General features: G+C 40.9%; 2 protein-coding genes across 2 annotated transcripts in view; both read left to right on the top strand.

Annotated features, from left to right (window-relative positions):
• The window catches only part of LOC116579132 (zinc finger protein 11-like), a 1,039,038-nt gene that overhangs the window by 15,619 nt on the left and 1,007,990 nt on the right, over positions 1-15,429 (top strand). The window contains 2 exon segments of the mRNA XM_032324104.1: positions 1,492-1,618; positions 2,319-2,414. Of these exon segments, the coding sequence (XP_032179995.1) occupies positions 1,492-1,618; positions 2,319-2,414 (223 nt within the window).
• On the top strand, positions 5,357-15,119 carry LOC116580014 (zinc finger protein 30-like). The gene is made up of 6 exons (XM_032326052.1): positions 5,357-5,383; positions 6,514-6,637; positions 11,074-12,759; positions 13,012-14,019; positions 14,101-14,260; positions 15,047-15,119. The coding sequence occupies exons 1-6, from the start codon at positions 5,357-5,359 to the stop codon at positions 15,117-15,119; spliced, it is 3,078 nt and encodes a 1,025-aa protein (XP_032181943.1).

Here is a 15,429-nt window from a genome sequence, read left to right as displayed (position 1 = left end):
AGAAGTACAGTGATCAGGTTCAGGCATATGGGTAACTAGGTTTAAAGTTGGACAAGTTTTAAGTATTATTTCTGGCATATCTGTAAGTGTAGCCCAGTATTTAATAAGTTGGCCCCCATCATCCACTGGTGCCCTTTGGCTTCTAAGACAAATCTGGATATGATGTGAAGTCATTACAGTCAGAGACTGTGCCCTAGTGAGCTTTGAGGCTCTTTTTATGAGAAGGGCTGTTCTATGCTTTGCTGAAGCATCTGTTTGCAACTGCACCTCAGGTGGCTTCTAGGATAAATATGACTAAGGGATGAAACCATTAAGAAGCCCTTTGAGTGTTCCAGCCTTAACGATATCCTGATTACAGAGGATCATTGGCAAGTGGGAGAAAACTTGTCAAGAGATAAGGGGAGTCCCCCATGCATCATTCAATCCAATCATAAAGTTGGGTCGTCCATTATCTCCACAAGTCCATAGTTAATGCTATTGAGTGTGGTATGCTGGCTTTTAGGCAATTTCATTATTCTAGTCACACACAAGGTGAAAGTTAAGTTATACAATTGCTGGGGAATCAATTTCATTTTTCCATTTGTTTAAATATTTAAGCTATGTGCCCAATGGGTTCTGTTATTATCCCTTCAGAATATTAGGCAAGATCATGTAATCAAGCTATTGTGCAACTTCTCTGAAGTTTACCTCAAGTTGTCTAGCTTAGGTAAACAAACATTTAAAGACAATCAAATCTAGAATTTAACATCCATGAAGGTGTATTATTAAAAAAATTTTTTTTCCTCTCTAAAATAACCCTCATTTCCAGAAATAGCCATATTGGGACTAATTTATATGAAAAACTAGTCCAGTTTTAACAAACTTGGCCTAATTATTTACATAAGCTTGGTAAGAACAGTGAGTGATCCTATAGATCTTTTAAAATCTGCTTTGCTGGAACTTCTTATAATGAATCTCTAGGTTGAACTGTTAGTGGCCTCTTCAGGCCAGAAGCCAAGCCTCATAGTTGCCATCAGACGTGCCAACATTACCTGTCAATTTGGGCAAACTCACTGCTCACGTTCCCCTCCTTGTGTTAGGACCACAGTTGTTGTACCACGGGTATCTCAACAATCCTTTCTTCATCATTCACTCCAGAATCCCAATAGTTGACATCTGAATCATGTCTAGAATTTCTTGACCATTGGCTCCTCTCCCACATCTCAACACTTTGTGCTGGATAAGGAGGGCTGTCACCGCTTTGTTGTGGATAGAGTTGACTTCTGGTAGTGAAAGGAGTGAAAGTTCTCAACCAGGCAGCCCCCTCGCCCCATAGGTGCTTCTTTTTTTTTTTTTTTAAGATTTTTATTATTATTATTTATTTATTTGACAACAGAGATCACAAGTAAGCAGAGAGAGAGGAGAAGCAGGCTCCCCACTGAACAAATTTTATCTTAGGAAACATCATGAACTGTGTCAGTGGACACTTGGTGACTGTGGTATTTATTGCAGGGACAACTGACCTTCAGGGATGTGGCCATAGAATTCTCTGAGGAGGAGTGGGGATGCCTGACCCACACTCAGCGGCAACTGTACAGGGATGTGATGTTGGAGAACTACGGACACCTCCTCTTCTTGGGTGAGAAAGACTCTTTCCAGATTTCCCAAACCGCACTCAGGGTTTTATTCCTTCCAGTAAGACTGTATTTGGGGGGATTTCTCTTATAATAACTAGAATTCAGATCCACGCAGAAAGGGAAATAAGTAGATGGAGAGAAAAATCTTCATGATGTTTTTTCTCAACCTTAGCTTCTCCTTCCTCAAGGAAACCTCATTGTTTGTGTAGACGAGTGACAGTTCTCAACCTTTAGTGACATAGAGTGGTGCTGCTCACATCTTAAACTGAAGTTTCCCCTTCTGATTATCATGTCTACTACTTGGAAGTGTAGGTCAGGATGTGAACCTTGCAAATTCCTCCTGTGGGAATTTTTTTTTTTTCCCTCAAGATGTTATTTACGTATTTGACAGAGAAAGATGATAAGTAGGCAGAGAGACAGGCGGTGGGAGGGAAGCAGGCTCCCTGCCAAGCAGAGAGCCTGATGTGGGGCTCTATCCCAGGACCCTAAGATCATGACCTAAGATGAAGGAAGAGGCTTATTCCCCTGAGCCACCCAGGTGTCCCGCCTCCTGTGTGTTCTGAAGGGACTGTTGGGGAACAGCTTACGGAAACCACTTTCTAGGATTGTACAATATCATCTCTTCTCTCCTGTACACAAGCCTGGACTGATGGACAGTTAGAATTGGCAGCAATAGTCGTTTTCCTTTTTCCTCATAAACAGGTCTCACTGTGTCAAAGCCAGACCTCATCATGTTTTTGGAGCAAGACAACGGGCTCTGGGATATGAAGAGAAAGGAGGACATAGGCTTCCATCCAGGTAGGTGGGAATGAATGAGGCAGATGACAGAGGGGAGGTCCAAGTCTGAAGGAGGAAGGTAGAACTTACGCAGTGGTTTGAGTAGCTCTCCTTGAATGAAGATTATTTGGAGACATGCCCAGTTACTTTTTTTCTCTCTCCCAGAGGAACATCTGCTCTCCAACATGATCAAGTTCTTAGATTTCTCTAGAGATTCTCGTTAAGCTCCGGTGATGGTCCATCACATCCATATGGAGAGCCAGGAGACTCTCCTTCAATAGAAATCTGAGAGCTTTCTATTGTTTTGAGGGCCCTGGGGAAGGCATCCTATTTCAGAGGACCTGTATGCTATGGCCTTTGTACATGCCGGTTTTCATTATGGGACAAGTAGGTCAGAGTAGTTGTATGCACACTGGAGTTTGGTGGGGAAATTCCCAGAACACTGGAGACAGATTTTTAATGTTTTCTGGCTTATACTTTCTAAGGTAGGGAGGCTTTAATCTTAATCTTACAAAATTCAGTTTCAATAACTTCATCAGATAACAAAGCAATGCCCTAAAATGAGGGCATAAATACTGCTTTATTTCCCTTCGAATGGTCTTTTTTCTTTCTTCTTCTTCTTTTTTTTTTTTTTCCCCGTATAGAAATTTCTGCTCTATGAGTTCCATTCCTAAGTGGTGAAATACTGTAATGGCTCTATTTGTGTAGTAGAATTCCGACATAACAAATGATATTGGGGAACTAGCACATTAGAACTTGAACTTGTAGCCTTTAAGAAATTCTCATTTATTACGTTATTTTTAATAATTGCATCATTGTATGATTCTTCTATGAACTTCTTGTAACTTTGTCCTGTGTGTTTTCAGTTTCTTTTTAGTTCTATATGAGATTTATCTTTGAATTTTTTACATCAAATGTCCTGATACAACATGGGCATGTGCTTTATAAGAAGTGAGTTAGGCAATTAGTAATACTCACATATAGTTTGTTTAAAAATTTTATTTCTTCGAGACAGAGAGAGAGAGAGAGTGAGAATGAGTATGGAGGGGAAGGGCAAAAGGAGAGGGAGATGCAAAGTCCCTCTGAGCAGGGAGCCCAGTGTGGGGCTGGATCCCAGAACCCTGAGATCATGACCTGAACGGAAGGAAGATGCTTCACTGACTGAGCCCCCAGGTACCCTAAACCTCCATGTTTGAAAAATCCTTGTGTTCAGTAATGCAGTGTTGCTTCATAGGAAATTAATCATGAGCTTTTTCTTCTTCTTTCCTCAGAATACATCAGAATTTAGCTCCAAATATTAATATAATATACAGTGTGTCTCAGCATATTTTCACCATCTATGCTGTTTATTTATTCAGAAATGAAGATGTTGTTTCTTTTCTCTGTCGTAACAGAATGGACTATAGGGTTACATTCTGTGGAGGAGAACGAATATATTAATACCATAATGCACGTCTTTCAAGCTTTTTAAGTGTTCCTAAAATTCTCATTTACACCTCTTTATGATTGACTTCAATGAGAATTCTTCACGATATTATAGTCCATGAAGACATGGCACTCAATTGCGTCATTTTACTGGGTAGTGGACAGAGTTCAAAATTATGGTAACACAGAAGTTTTCCTTTTCTGTCATACATCAGTGTTTTATTTAGAATTTAGTGGGTTGAGTTTTCTCTTACTCTGGTTTGGTAATTTCCTAAGAATGTGCTTCCTTGTCTGGCTCATTCCACAACATTAGCTAGGTGTGGGTTGGGTTTTATCTGTGCAGGTTGTTAGAGGAAGAGAATTTTCAGCTCAGTATATTTCAGCATATTTCAAGACCATGTGAGTATAACTCAAAAAAGAATGAGCTTTATGCTTTTTGCTGGAAAATTCTGTGTGTTTTTGTCTTGTGTTTGTATGTCACACATGTATACTGTGTCGCCCCTACTTTCTGTCTCCAAGGTGAGTGGTCAGTGAATGTCGTTCCATGTCTAGGTGAGTTGTCATCCACATGGAATTGATTTCATCATGTATTTGTGGGTGAATTTTTATTCTCTGCATGAGAGAAATACTTTATTGAATTCAGAGTAATTTTCAACATTTAATACTTCTGTATATACTTCTGTTTTGGTATGAAATACAAAAGATATACTTTATCTAATTAATTGTAGGATTAATACCCATGATATGTCTTGGTACCATTGTCACTGAGTTACGCATCTTCTATTAGTATTTTCATTGTGGTAACCTTAGAGATTCATTAACACAACTTAGCTGTAAAATGAACCTTTTATATATACTTTTTTTTTTTTAAAGATTTTATTTATTTATTTGAAAGAGAGAGAGATCACAAGTAGGCAGAGAAGTAGGCAGGGAGAGAGAGGGAAGAAGGCTCCCCGCTGAGCAGAGAGCCAGGGTGGGTCTTGATCCCAGGACCCTGAGATCCTGAACTGAACTGAAGGCAGAAGCTCAACTGACTGAGCCACCTCTATTTCAGTGATGGAGGCATTACTGCTGACTTTCCCTCCTGTGTTCTGGAAACCTCGTTGTCACTTCACTCCCCCTCCCACCTAAGCCAGGCAGGCCCTTGCTTAGCCTTAGGGTAGCTTGAAGTTTTCTAATGCCACTGTAAATGGTTGATAACAGGATCACGTGAGGCCTATGTATGTTTTAAATACAATTTTGTCACCACTACACTAGAAGAGAAGCAAAAATCCATCACTGGGGCACCTGGGTGGCTCAGTGGGTTAAAGCCTCTACCTTCAGCTTGGGTCATGATCCCAGGGTCCTGGGATCGAGCCCCATATTGGGCTCTCTGCTGGTTGGGGAGCCTGCTTCCTCCTCTCTCTCTCTGCCTGCCTCTCTGCCTACTTGTGATCTGTCCGTCAAATAAATAAATAAAAATATTTTAAAAAATCCATCACTGGAACACAGAATTAGTTCAGGCACTTGGCACTGGAAGTTGTGAGTACATATAAAACATGATTTTGCGACAGTTTGAGAGGAAGGTAAGTGCTATGGAAATGAAATATGGCAAAGTCTTGAAATGTGAACAAAGATGTGGTAGAAAGGTCCCTTTGGTCACTACAAGGCCTAAGGAAGCTAGTCAGGATGAGCAAATGGGACAGAGATGCCTTTCTGGGAAATGTGGCTGTCTAGGACATCCGATACTTTTCTCATGATGTAATGTATTCCCTGCTGTCCTGAGGACCAGTTGCTATTGGATGACAGAGATAATTGTACTCTTTGGGGCCCATATGCATGGAGTGTGTGGAGAGGGGGTATTAGTTGATTTAAACATGGTGGCCTATCTTAAAGATGTCACATGACAGAGTAAATGTTGAAGACGAATAAGGCTGCCAAACAATACCAGTGAGAACCAGCCAGGTGTGTGTTCTGACTTAGTTCCTGCAGAGGTTGTCAAATTTTGTCTGGTCAGAATCACTGGGAACACTTTAAATGTGGAGCCCTGTGCCCAGCCTTCTATTACCATGTCAGTTGCTCTGGGGTACAGCCCACCACCTTTCCTTTCTTATCCAGTCTCAGGTGACTGGGAAATAGACCTTGTGACCCTATATCTGGGGAAACATTCATAGTTGGTTTCTTCAGGAAAGGTAGTAGCCCGTGGGTAATGTAGTGAGATACACAGGTGATGCTGAGCTTGTGGCAGGACTGAATGCCATTCTCTGTTGCAGGGCAGGACCATAGACTGGGCTCTGAGGCTGCCCAGATTCACTGATGAGGCTTCCTGCTCATGCAGAGCAAGAGGATATGCTAAATGCTTGGTCAGTGCTGGCTTGGTTTTCTCACCAGAAGCCTGTAAGTGAGGCTCTGAGGTTGTCTAGGGTCTCTGTTCATGCTTCTAATGGTGCAGGAATGGAGGCTAGGATCAGCCGTGGGAAGTAACTTAGAACATGCATAGCTACCCGGACAAAGAACATAGAATACCATAGTTCAGAGCATTGGCTGGACACCCAAGTCAGTTACAGGTGCTGACAATTTCCCTTAGCCAGGTAGGTTCATCTAAACAGGAGAATAGGCAATCAGTGGACATTGTCTGTAATGGACTCCCACCCACACTGACAGCTTTTGGGTGAAAGATTTCTACCATGACGTTGAATGAATGCTACTTTGTTAGGGTCACAGAGTTGCCAGGGATGTGTGCATCTTTGGTGCTACAGTGTGCATCTTGGGTACCTTCCAGACCTTTGCAGTTGGCCCTATGGCCGATGGTTGGAAGATCTTAAAGTCAAACCTTCCAGGTACATTAACTTTGGGATTTAGCCTACATGTGACTGTACAACAGTGCCAGGTGAGCAGCAAGAGATCATGATGGAAAATGTATCTGTACTGCGGGGGATATCTGAGACAAATCACACATGTGCCTTATACAGTATTGTCACTCTTCCTTGAAGTCATGTGGTGACCTTGTGATCTGCGTGAGCGTTTCCTTGATTGATATTTTAGTTATAATGGTCATTCCACTCGTATTTGTGAATAAGAAAGCTTGGTAGTATAGTGATAGCATCTTGATCTTGGGTCAAGGACAGGTGAGTTTATTGTACAGGAAAACAGATGGGCTATTTTCATGGCCAAGGATCGGGCATATATGCTAGTATGTTCCTTGAAGATACTGGGGTTTTCTATGCTCAGAGTGTCCAACACAACCCCACCACATGTGCAGTATGTTCCTGTTTGACTTGGGGGTGGGCGGCTGGCCAGTGAAATTAGTGTGATGAATATGTTTATGATGTTTGGGAACCTTTTGTCTTCTGCCAGTATTGGAACACTGTTACAGACTATCGGGTTACAGTATAGAATGTGTGTCATCTTGGAATATTTTTATGTATTGAGATTATCTGTGGACTTTATTCCAAACAAAATAGACATTCATAGGTCCGTTTCTTATTTGTTCATTTAAGTTTTTGTTTTGGTTGTACACATAAGTGAATACGTATAGTATTTGTATGTCACTTAGTTCACATCACATAACACCTTCTGGGTCAAACCACATATCACAAATGACAAGATACAAAGAAAAAAGCTGAAAGAGACACAAATACAATGTATAGCCTGAATGTTACCAGTGTGGAATGGAGAAGGATGATGGGCAACATGAAGAAGTGGGAATGGGAAGTACAGGCTTCGTGGGGTGAAAAGAATGCAGGGACCTCCTCCAATGGTTTTCCCATAGCATTTTATGGTGCCAGATATTAGCTACTATTGGTGAGTATAGCAGCACCTATAGAGTTGTTGAATCCCCATGTTGTACACCTAATGTAATGGGACATTTTAATGTTTATATTAATAGAAAGGAAATCAAGATGGATATCAAGAAGCATATACATGTGTAGATTACTGTATTGTCTTAGGAAGTTGCAGGTAAAGAAAACTAAACTTACTCTTCCAAGGAAGCTAATCCTAAGTACTCACCGTAGGATAAAGTCCTAGGAAAGCAAACTGATCTGTATCACAGTGGAGATAAACGTTCCTTAATGTAGAAGGGAAGGGACAGGGAAAGAGAAGCATGTGTCCAACGGACCAAAGAAGGGAACTAGAAGACCAAGAAGAGCCTGTGGTCCTCACAAGCAGCCCAGGAAAAGCAGCCCAGGCTGTCCATGGAAGAACAGTCATTTCTTTGAGAGCTTCTTAACTCCATTTCCTTGAATTTGGTCTCTCTCCTCTCACCACTGAGGAGCATCAGGAAGGCTTTTCTTTGGAAGTGGATACTTTGGGGAAGACCAGAAAGTGCAACCAGGTTGTAAAGCTGCTTATTTTAGACAAAGTCAATTTTCAGAGGGAAGCCTAGGTTCAAATAAGTGATCCTGTACCCTGATCATAGGTATTAGTAAAAAATGCAGGAGAAACTTGAAATTGATAAAGGCCATGGATGAGGTGAGATCCAAGGTACAAAATCCAGTGTTGCACCCAGAAGCAATTTGCACCTGCATTTCTTGTGAAAGAGTGAGCTATTTCCATAAGTATGGTGGTAGGGGAAATTGAAGAAAGAAAACTAAGAGGAGGTACAGAGAAGTGTGATTGGGTTAAGTTTGTTATGCAGGAGTAGGGTTGGCTTGAATGAAGAGTGAAGGGAAGCGAAGGACTCCATACTCACCTGTATGCTCTGCCCCCTTTTTAGGAACCTTTGAAACTATCGTGATTCAGTCCTGAAATTTTGAGAGGAGCATGCATTGTTGATCAGTGGCACATGTGCGAAAAGTAGAAACTCACACGGCATCCAAACATCCAAATCAGACTATAAATTATAACAGGATCTTGAGTTCATTGTCATTCTCATTAACATTGGTGATGTGCAAATCTAGCTCAGCCAGACTCCTCCATTACTCTACTCTGGACGTCATGTCTTTAGGACATTAGTTTGATATCTCTGCCTTGTATGCCATTAATCAGGATATATTCTCTTCAGTTTCTAGATTATTTTGGGTATGGGTTATCCCACGACATCCACATAAATTTAGGATGGATTTTTATCTTTGTCCAAAAATGGCATGGAGTTTTGGTAGAGATGGCATTTTGTGTAGATCACTTCAAGATTTATTGTGTTTCCATTATTCCAGTTAAAGAATATAGTTAGGTTTCTAATATAGGTTAGGTTACTAGGATTCCTGCAGAGTATATTTCACTTTTCATCGTTTCTGGTTTAACCTCTACCCTTATGTTAAATTGGAAGCATTTATTGAGGGGGTGGGTACCATAAATGTATGATGTTTCTGTTTTGGGAATTGTTCTTTGTTGTGTAGAACAAACCTCATTTTTATTGTGTTGGTTTGTGTACCAGCTTTATAAAATCCATATGAATTTTAACAGGATTAAAACAATTCTCCTAATTCTAGGAGAAGAAATGGCAGTGGCGTAGGAGGGTCCTAGACTCATTTGTCCTGTGATGAGCACCACTAGGTAAAAGTCAGGACATTCTAAATTTACTAGACATTGGACTGAAGAGTGACAGGAGAAACTACTCAAGTAATAGTAGAAAAGAGGCCACGAGGAAGATGGAGATAGTGTGGAGACATGGTTTAGGGAGGAAAGGAGTATAGCATTGTAGAGGGCAGGGAGCCCCCGCTGTGAGGTAGGTTTCTTGACAGAGGAGCACTCAGGGGAATGCCTAAGGAGGTTTCCCAAAGCCATTGGCTTGAAGAAGGAGAAGGGCTGAATTTCATGAATTCTTGGAACCAGCACATCTTAGAGCCTGGAGGTTTAATGGTCAGCAAACCTAGAGGTTTGGATGGGATAGAATCAGGAGGACACCTGGGTGATCCTGGAGAGAAGGCTGGCAAACAACCTGGGGGCACCAAGTGTGGAAACAGTCACCTGAAGAACACCTGGGGTGCACAGTGGGGAGAGTATTTAGTAGTCCAGGAGCACATTCCTCAGAGGAAACATTCAGTGACATGTGGCTTCCAAAACATGGGAGCCCTCTCCTGTCCTGTAGCATAAAGACTGAGCCCCACTCAGTGAGGACACTGTCTGTCTGTCTTGCTTGCACCAGGCCTCACCCCCTGTGATCTGAGGGGACTTCGCTTCTCAGTGAGGCTTGCCTCAGGCTAAGCAAGGTCATCCCCTGTCCACATCACGTCTCTGAGCAGGGATTCTGCAGGGCTGCAATCCTGGTGGAGTTGATGTCAGGTCTCCTTTCACAATTGGAGCAGAGCTCACCTAGTTCAAACTGGCCACATTCAGGCCAGGGACCAAATATTGCCCATAGTTGGCAAGGAGAGACTCTGCAGACCACTGGTCTGAAGGATACAACAGGACACATCACTGATTTTTCTAATGGACAGAGGCAAGTAGAGATTTAGAGAAATGCCAAGATGAAGGAATTTATCCCAAGAAAAACCAGCAGATAAGACCAAGGTCAGAGATAATATGGAAACAGTAGTGAGGAGCTTGATTCAGAATTTAAGGTTGCAATGATAAGGATACTCAAGGAGTGAAAAAACAATAGTGAGAACTTTACCAAAGAGATAAGAGCTAAAAAATAATTGGGTGCTTGGTGCCTCACATGGGGAATTACTGACTCTTGATTTCTGCTCAAATCATGATCTCAGGGTCCTGGGATACAGGCTCAAGTCACACTGTGTATTCAGTGTGATGCCTGCATGTGATTCCCTCTCTTTGTAGCTCCCACCCAAAATCTTGTGATTCCCCCTACAAATATTGTTGCCTCTTATAATTTTATTCCTACAGTCAGTTATACTTTGTCAGCTTTCACTTCTTTACTTGTCATTATAGTCAGTCTTTTTGTTGTTTTTGTTGTTATTCTTTATTTAGTTCATGGGCTGTCAGTGTTGTTGATCTTTTCTGCCAAACAACTCTTCCTGTTCTTGATATGTTCCTTTTTTACGGTACTCTTGTTTGATTCAGTTCAGCTTTCTGTTTCCATATCCTCCATTCTTCTGTTAAGTTTGAGCTCATATCCTTTTTGTGATTGTTAGAGATACAGGAAATGGATTTCTCTTACACTGAGACCATATCACAGAATTATCTATTAGGATATATCGTCAATATGTTGTGTACCATGTTACGTTTTCATGGGGAAATGAGGTCCTGATGACTCCTTGTCAGCCATCTTTCTGACTTTGTCTGAGTGACTTGATACTTCTCTATTAGAAGTCTTCAGTATATTCTTTGGAATGTAGTAAGTGCAATGGTTTTACTTTTATTTGGTATCTTTCAGCTGTATCTTCACATGAGACCCAGAGTTACCTGCTAGAGTGTAGCAAAGAAGGTTCTTTCCAGAACTGGTCAACGCACAGATACAAAGATAGTGCTGTTGAGATTTTATACTTATGCACAGACTGGGACAATGATGGGGAGAAGGAAGTGCCTCAAAGAAATCCTGGACGATACAGCCAAACCAAGGAAATGGCTCTTAATGAGAATCTCACTGCCCTAAATGGTGAAGAATATAAACCGCTGCAGAAAACCTCCCTTTCTAAGTCAACTGTTTCTGCAGAGCAGTGTGCTTCTGTCAGCACAAGCTCCAATGAGATAGGCAATCATAGCGATTCGTGGAAAGACCACTTGGAACATCTGGAAAGTAACCTAGTCCATGCTGAGAGTCATGATTTGAGCCATTTGGAAAATAGGACTGGTCTGACTTTAAATCAGAGATTTGGAAATGAACAAAGTCCTCAGTGGGATTCATATGAGAGGGACTTCACTGAGGAGTCGACCCTACAGTATGACCAAAGGCTTTTCACTGGAGACAGAATTACTCAATGCACTGAATCTGAGAAAATACTGAAACAGGGCTCCTGTGTTCACAGATGTGTAATTGCTAGATTTGCAGAGAACCATTATGAATGTGATAAATGTGGGAAAGGCTTTCATCCAAGCTCTAACTTCAGTATACATAATGGTCACCGTTTGGGAGACAGTCTTCATAAAGATAATGAATGTGGGAAAGCTCATAACCAGTCCTCCAGTGTTGGTGATCATCAGAGAATTCATGAGGGAAAAAGCCCATTCACATCTAATAAACCAGGGACCATGTTTAGTCAGTCCTCAAGCCTAAACATCAATGAGATAATTCCTCAGGGAGAGAAAACTTACATCTTTAAGGAATGTGGTAAATCCTTTGACTGCCACTCAACACTATCTCAACATCAACAAATGCACACTGGAGAAAAAGTATACAAATGTGAAGAAGCTGGTCAAAGTTTTAAGGACTGTTTATCAACACATGGATATTCGCAGATCTATTCTGGAGAGAAACCCTGCAAATGTCAAGAATGTGGCAAGGCGTTTAATAATCACTCAAGTCTTAATAGACCACACCAAATTCATATTGCAGGGAAAAATTACAACTGTAATGAATGTGCCAAAGCCTTTACATCATTACCAAAACTTACTCAACATCAGAGAATTCATAGTGGAGATAAACCTTACCAGTGTCAACAATGTGGCAAAAGGTTTAACCACAGCTCAAGCCTTACTCGACATCACAGAATTCATACTGGAGCAAAACCTTACAAACGTCAAGACTGTGGCAAGACCTTCAAGTGGAGGTCACATCTTTGTCAACATCACAACCTTCATAACGCAGAGAAACCTTACCAATGTCAAGAATGTGGCAAGAGCTATAACTGGAGGTCATCCCTTTTTCAACATCACAGAATTCATACTGGAGAGAAACCATACCAATGTAAAAAATGTGGCAAGAGCTTTAACCGGAGGTCATCCCTTATTCAACATCACAAAACTCATACTGGAGAGAAATCTTATAAATGTCATGAATGTGGTAAGGCCTATGCCGTCCACTCACAACTTACTCGACATCACAAAATTCATACTGGAGAGAAACCTTACCAATGTCAAGAATGTGGCAAGGCCTTTATCCACAACTCAAAACTTATACAACATCACAGAATTCATACTGGAGAGAAACCTTACCAATGTCAAGAATGTGGCAAGGCCTTTACCAGGAGGACAATTCTTTCTCAGCATCAGAAAACTCATAGTGCAGAGAAACCTTACCAATGTCAAGAATGTGGCAATGCCTTTAACTGGAGGTCAGGTCTTGGTAAGCATAAGACAGTTCATAGTGGAGAAAAATCTTACCAATGTGAAGAATGTAGGAAGTCCTTTAAGGACAGCATAACTCTTATTGAACATCACAGAACTCATACTGGAGAGAAACCTTACCAATGTCAAAAATGTGGCAAAAGCTTTAATTGGAGGTCATCCCTTTTTCAACATCAGAGAACTCATACTGGAGAGAAACCTTACCAATGTCAAGAATGTGGCAAGGCCTTTTGTGACAGGTCATCCCTTACTCAACATCACAGATTTCATACTGGAGAGAAACCTTACCAATGTCAAAAATGTGGGAAGAGCTTTAACCGGAACTCATACCTTATTCAACATCACAGAATTCATACTGGAGAGAAACCTTACCAATGTCAAAAATGTGGGAAGAGCTTTAACCGGAACTCATACCTTATTCAACATCAAAGAATTCATACTGGAGAGAAACCATACCAATGCCAAAAATGTGGCAAGAGCTTTAACCGGAGGTCATCCCTTATTCAACATCACAGAATTCATACTGGAGAGAAACCTTACCAATGTCAAAAATGTGGGAAGAGCTTTAACCAGAACTCATACCTTATTCAACATCACAGAATTCATACTGGAGAGAAACCTTACCAATGTCAAGAATGTGGCAAGGCCTTTATCCAAAACTCAAAACTTCTACAACATCACAGAATTCATATTGGACAGAAACCTTACCAATGTCAGGAATGTGGCAAGGCCTTTACCAGGAGGTCAGACCTTTCTCAGCATCAGAAAATTCATACTGGACAGAAACCTTACCAATGTCAGGAATGTGGCAAAGCCTTTACCAGGAGGGCAAATCTTTCTCAGCATCAGAAAACTCATAGTGCAGAGAAACCTTACCAATGTCAAAAATGTGGCAAGAGCTTTAACTGGAGGTCATCCCTTATTCAACATCACAGAATTCATACTGGAGAGAAACCTTACCAATGTCAAAAATGTGGGAAGAGCTTTAACCGGAGGTCATCCCTTATTCAACATCACAGAATTCATACTGGAGAGAAACCATACCAATGTCAAAAATGTGGCAAGAGCTTTAACCAGAGGTCATCCCTTATTCAACATCACAAAACTCATACTGGAGAGAAATCTTAATGTCATGAATGTGGTAAGGCCTATGCCATCCGTTCACAACTTACTAGACATCACAAAATTCATACTGGAGAGAAACCTTACCAATGTCAAAAATGTGGCAAGAGCTTTAACTGGAGGTCATCCCTTATTCTACATCACAGAGCTCATACTGGAGAGGAACCTTACGAATGTCAAAAAGGAGGGAAGAGCTTTAACCAAAACTCAGACCTGTCTGCCTGCCTCTCTGCCTACTTATGATTTCTGTCTGTCAAATAAATAAATAAAATGTTTTAAAAAAAAGAAAGATAGAATTAATTTCACCATGTATTTGTTGGTGAATTTTATTCTCTCTGCACGAGAAAAAGACTTTTTTAGAATTCATAGTAATTCTGAAGCATTTTATACCTCTGTATTATGTTTCTGTATGAAATTCAAAACATACATTTTATCTTTAATTGTGGCATTAATGCCCATGATAAGCCCTGGTACTTTCTCATTGGCTTTTGTGTGTTCTGTGGTATTTTCATTGTGGTTTCCTTAGAGATATCTTAAAACAACTTAGTTGTAAATTGAACCATTTAAAACTCATAGTGTCAATTCCATAGAAAATTCTTCTGTCTCCACCCCTGCACCCACCTTGCTACTGGTGTCACAGATTCTTTTTGTTGTGTACTATATGACCTACATTGATGATTTTTACACTTTTTTTTTTTTTTAAACAAAACTGTGGGGGCCTGGGTGGCTCAGTGGGTTAAGCCTCTGCCTTCAGCTCCTCAGCCTTTCTGTTCAGCAGGGAGCCTGCTTTCTCCTCTCTCTCTCTCTCTCTGTGTGTGTGTGTGTGTGTGCCTCTCTGTCTACTTGTGATCTCTGTCAAATAAATAAATACAGAAATCTTAAAAAAAATACTGTGTAGCAGAAATAAACGTGACTGGTATCTCATTACAACACTGCAGGTTTGTGTAATTCTCTACATATTTATACTCAGCGGAGAGCTCTGTGTTCTCGTGTGGTTTCAGTTTCTCGGTAGAATCCTTTTATTTCATTGAGAGCGTTCCTTTAACGGTTCTTCTAGGACAGATCTACTGGTAAACGTAGAGGGGTCTTTACTTGGAAATGTCTTCATTTCTACATCTGTGGAAAAGTGTTCTGCCCAGTAAAGTATTCTTGGAAGTATTTTTTGATCTTTCAGTACCTGAATACATTATACCAGCCCCATTCTTGTTGGGACTGCTGGGAATCCCACTATGTCCTTCTAGGAGCTCTTGCACAAGGTGCAGTGCATTTGCCATGCGGTTTCAAAAGTCTCTTTTCATCTGTGGTGTTTGATGGGTTAATTACAATCTGTCACTGGGTTCATGTGTTGCCCTTTATCCTACTTAAAATTTACCAAGCTTGCATT

The sequence above is a fragment of the Mustela erminea genome, chromosome 19 (assembly GCF_009829155.1).
Source record: "Mustela erminea isolate mMusErm1 chromosome 19, mMusErm1.Pri, whole genome shotgun sequence".
In the NCBI taxonomy this organism is placed as follows: Eukaryota; Metazoa; Chordata; class Mammalia; order Carnivora; family Mustelidae; genus Mustela; species Mustela erminea.
This window is presented reverse-complemented; position numbering and strand designations above follow the sequence as displayed.

Excerpts from the sequence above, each read along its gene's own strand:
- LOC116580014 (XM_032326052.1), top strand. The coding sequence starts at position 5,357 with ATGATTTTGCGACAGTTTGAGAGGAAG. Across the intron at positions 5,384-6,513 it reads TGCGACAGTTTGAGAGGAAG|GGTCACAGAGTTGCCAGGGA; the intron begins GTAAGTGCTATG and ends CTACTTTGTTAG. Across the intron at positions 12,760-13,011 it reads CAACTCAAAACTTATACAAC|ATCACAGAACTCATACTGGA; the intron begins ATCACAGAATTC and ends CTCTTATTGAAC.